At 49.9% G+C, this 4,390-nt stretch overlaps 1 protein-coding gene across 1 annotated transcript; it reads right to left on the bottom strand.

Annotated features, from left to right (window-relative positions):
* Positions 1 to 1,578: 1,578 nt before the first annotated feature.
* LOC123159415 (uncharacterized) lies at positions 1,579 to 2,555 on the bottom strand. Its single transcript, XM_044577245.1, has one exon. The coding sequence runs from the start codon at positions 2,453 to 2,455 to the stop codon at positions 1,847 to 1,849; it is 609 nt and encodes a 202-aa protein (XP_044433180.1). The 5' UTR covers positions 2,456 to 2,555; the 3' UTR covers positions 1,579 to 1,846.
* Positions 2,556 to 4,390: the final 1,835 nt, after the last annotated feature.

Genomic DNA, 4,390 nt, shown 5'->3' with positions numbered 1-4,390 from the left:
CGGCGACAATTCCCGCAGGTGTCGCTTCCCTCTAGGGGGGCGTTGTTGTGCCTCACGGTGCCAGGGCTCTATGGTGAAAACTCTAGTTCGTCATCTTAGGCTCGGAGGCGGCGGCGCTTGGCATCATCACCCTCTTGAGGGCATCATCGTGGAGCCCTGGTCCCTTTCAGTTCCAACTAGTCATCGCTTCCGAGTTTTCCTTGTCCCTGACATGTTGCATCTTCGACTCTAGAGAGGGATGGTCCTTGTGTTATCCTATCTTATAGATGTGCCCCCTGGTCTTTGTTCTCGGTCCTTGCTTCCTCTTGGCAGAAACATCGCTCCACGACCTGGAACGAGGGGTTAGCTCAACGGCGAGCCGACCCTTACCGGATGTGTCTCGGTGTGTTCGGTACAACGGTCCGGTGGTTTCTCTTGGCAGCTTGGCCCCTGTCTTGTTCAGTAGTCTAGCTAGGTTTTCTCATGCTAGTCATGGCACCTCCTTTTTTCTTGCTCGGTGTTGGCCAGTAGCACTTGTGCTACTAGCTCGAATTCTCTTTTTTTCTCTTAGATCTACTTGTATAAGAGTTTCATCATCATTTTGCTTTACGCATTTATTTATAAAGGGGGCGGGTGTGAGGGGGGGGGGGGGGGATCTGTTTCGAAAAAATTCTGGATCCAACGGATGGCCTTCTTCTTCCTTCTGCCACCGTCTTCCTCATCCGATGCCTGCCATCCTTGGATCATCGGTCGCGTGGCCGCCAACCCCGCTCTCCCCTCCCTGCTGTCCGCCGCCAGCCCTGTAAAGCCCCCAACCTTCCCTTCTTCCCTGGTGTCGAAAACCCCACCACACACCTGAACCGTTAAGCCTCTGGCCCCTTCCATGGGTGACATCAATGTCGCGTTGTCACGGGCTCTAGGCCATTCTTGTTGGGGCCTTGCCACCGGTTGTCGTGGTGCCACCGTCTCTGCCACAAGGTTGCATTGTATGGATCGACAGATCTGAGTTCAAAGTTCCAGCAACTTGTTCTCCGCAATGTGAAAAATATTTCTACACTGTGAAGAAGAAAAATCCAAATTATAATAGCTTGGGCCCTGCCGCGCATGTTGGCTTTGCCTACAGCTAGCACTCAGTTTCTGCAGAAATTGCAGGACATAATTGAGAGACTAATAGTAATAAAGATGATGTTAATTTTTATTTGAAAGAAGGAAGATGATGGTAATTACGAAAACCTAAATTAAACAGAGTCCTCTATCTATACTAACACACATCGGCATGGGGTTCACCGCCGTCGTCGTGCCGGTGTACAACGCCAAGATCCCACCGCCGTCCACGCGGAGCGTGCCGTCGTGGTTGCTCCACGTACGTCCATGGTGGGTTTCGTGGACAGGACTTGATTTGACTTGTGGTGGAGTTTTAACGTCCCTGGATATTATGCTTTGGCCGGATATTTATCAACGTTGGCATATCCTTCTCGGCAACACGTCCAACTAACTTCGCCGCCTTGGCCGGCCTGCCGGTGCACCTTGGCTGGCGCTCCATGTACGTCACCGGGAGTGCTTCTAGATTGCCGGACATAATTGAGAGGCTGGAAACAGTTGAGATCATGTCAATTCCATTGTTTTTGAAATAGCTCATCACTCATATTGAATGATCGAATGATAAGCTCATGCCAATTTCGAAAACCTAAACACACCGAAAATCCTAAATCGATGGACAGGGTTACAGACGTGGGCTCGCTAAGGACGTACGTGTCCAACTAAACACACTCCTATTTGGGTGCCCCTATATATTTTGGCGCAAAGACTAAAGAAAAAAAAAAGAAGAAAAGCTAAGAAAAAATATCTATGCTAGCTTGGAGTAGTGCTACTGTCTCTGCATGCTGAGCTCTTTGCGGAAGTTGCCGATGAACCGCTCCGTGTTGGCAAATAGCTCCTCCCGACTCATCCTCACGTCGCCGTCCATGTCGACGTCGCACTCTTCCTCCTCCTCTTGCGGTGCCTTTTCCTCTCCGCCGGCTTGTTGGCTGCCGTTCAGCGCGCTGAGGAAGAAGATGCTTGCAGTCGATGGGCACTTCTTCAGCACCTTCAGCACCACCTCCTTGGTCTTCGTCTTCAGCTCGATTATATTACTTGCCACAAAGGCAGGCACCACGACACGATCACCCACAACCGCCGTCCGGTCGTCGGGACGGACTGATTCAGCTCCAGCCCTCTGGAACGGTGAGGCCTCGACGGCCTGACCGGCACTCGAAGACCCGTGCCAGTCTTCGTCGTCGGCGATGGAAGCGCCGCCGCTGCCGACGAAGGCCTGGATGCCGAGCGCGAGGACGATGCCGTTGAAGAGAAGGTAGCCGTAGGCGACCCTGAGGAAGACGGGCAGCAGCAGCGCGAGGAGGAGGAGGACAAGGAGGGATCCCAGCTTGGCCACCTGGGAGATCAGTGCCGCCGGCGGGAGCGTGAGCTTGACCCCCATTGATCACGAGCTTTGCCGACTTGCCGATGTAGCTAGCTAGCTAGTGGTTCAGGTGCACTGGATGCCTCTACTGTCTGGGCTCTGGAGCAAGGATAAGGATACTGTCTATCGGTCTAGCCCCCCGGCCAAGTATATATAGATAAAAATCAGATATTTTTCTGCCTGTCTTAAAAATAATGAGATATTTCCTTGCTGGCTAAGAAAAAGAAACATATCTGTCACTGCACTGATGACGTAGAAGAATTTGTAGTGGGTATACCTACCGGTTGCTCCACTAGTAGTAGACCAAATTGAATTAGCGGGAAACTACAAATCGTTGGGGAAACATCACATTAAGCGAGCTAGCTGGTCTCAGTATCAGTGCGTGCCTACGTAGTATAGTACACAGATCGAATACTTAGGGCGGTCCAAATTCGTGTGCATGCCATACGCGCACATTACGTGTCCGTGGTACCGCAGAAATATGATGCAGTGAACGAGTTAGCGCGTTGGACGGTGCTACGAGTACGTACAGTGGCGATCAGCCGCAGAAGGGCTTGTCCCTCAAAATCATGACGCGCCGGCTGCGGACGAGTCCATATTGGCCCTGTCGGCCAAGGTTTGTGGCAATAGTTTAATAGCCTAACAGATGAACGCACGTTACACACGCACGCACGGACATATATATATATATATGATCACCTCGAGGGATATTTCTCTTCCACCAATGTTATAAGGTCTGAAAATAAATGCAAGCATATATGTCTGTGCGATGCGCTTTTAGTGCGAGGAGACGTTCCCGTCAACGACAAGGCGCATATGATGACTTCGTAAAATCTCAAGATTATACGCCGGTTCAGTCTCTCAAAAGTGCTCATAGGTGCAGGATGTGCGTGTGTGTGTTCATAGGATGAGTGTATGCGCGTATGTATGAGCGCTTGCGTTTGTACCATGTTTCAAAAAAAAGTTGAAGAGTTGAACCCGAGATATTCAAAGAAAGTATATGTTTCTGAAAATGGAATCTTTTCGACCTTTACATCATGTAAGATAGGGCACTCAAAAATAGTTATAGGGCACCACTGCTCCAACAAATGATGTAAAATAGAGCACCTAAAACTTGTTCATTGCATACTTCAATTCAAACGTCCAAAATACAAAGTTTTAAACATGCAAAGTTAAACTTGATCATTCCATACTCTGATCCAAACATTCAAAAGTTTTAAACATATAAACTTAAACGTAGTATGATTGACTCCTACAGACACTAGATAACTACTCGCCATCCTCATCACTGGAGCGCAGAAGGTCGACCAAATCAATGTCATCATGAGTGTTGTCCTTCTTGATCGCCCTTGAGGCGCCACCCTCGTCCTCCTCATCCTTCGTCTTTTTGCACTGCGCAAAGAACCTCATCCATCTGCACCAGGTGCAGATTCTCCACGACGAAACTCGCAATAGCCGCCTCATCGCTCTCACAGGTGTTGAGCTAATCCAGGATGATATGGGTTTTGTTGGGGAACGTAGTAATTTCAAAAAAATTCCTACGCACACGCAAGATCATGGTGATGCATAGCAACGAGAGGGGAGAGTATTGTCCACGTACCCTCGTAGACCGTAAGCGGAAGCGTTATGACAACGCGGTTGATGTAGTCGTACGTCTTCACGATCCGACCGATCCAAGTACCGAACGTACGGCACCTCCGAGTTCAGCACACATTCAGCTCGATGACGATCCCCGGACTCCGATCCAGCAAAGTGTCGGGGATGAGTTCCGTCAGCACGACGGCGTGGTGACGATGATGATGTTCTACCGGCGCAGGGCTTCGCCTAAACTCTGCGACGATATGACCGAGGTGAAATATGATGGAGGTGGGCACCACACACGGTTAAGGAACGATCACGTAGATCAACTTGTGTGTTCTAGGGTGCCCCCTGCTCCCGTATATAAATGAGCAA

The sequence above is a fragment of the Triticum aestivum genome, chromosome 7B, assembly GCF_018294505.1.
Source record: "Triticum aestivum cultivar Chinese Spring chromosome 7B, IWGSC CS RefSeq v2.1, whole genome shotgun sequence".
NCBI classification, from domain to species: Eukaryota; Viridiplantae; Streptophyta; class Magnoliopsida; order Poales; family Poaceae; genus Triticum; species Triticum aestivum.
The sequence above is the reverse complement of the archived record's forward strand: the minus strand, read 5'-3'. Positions and strand labels throughout refer to the sequence as shown.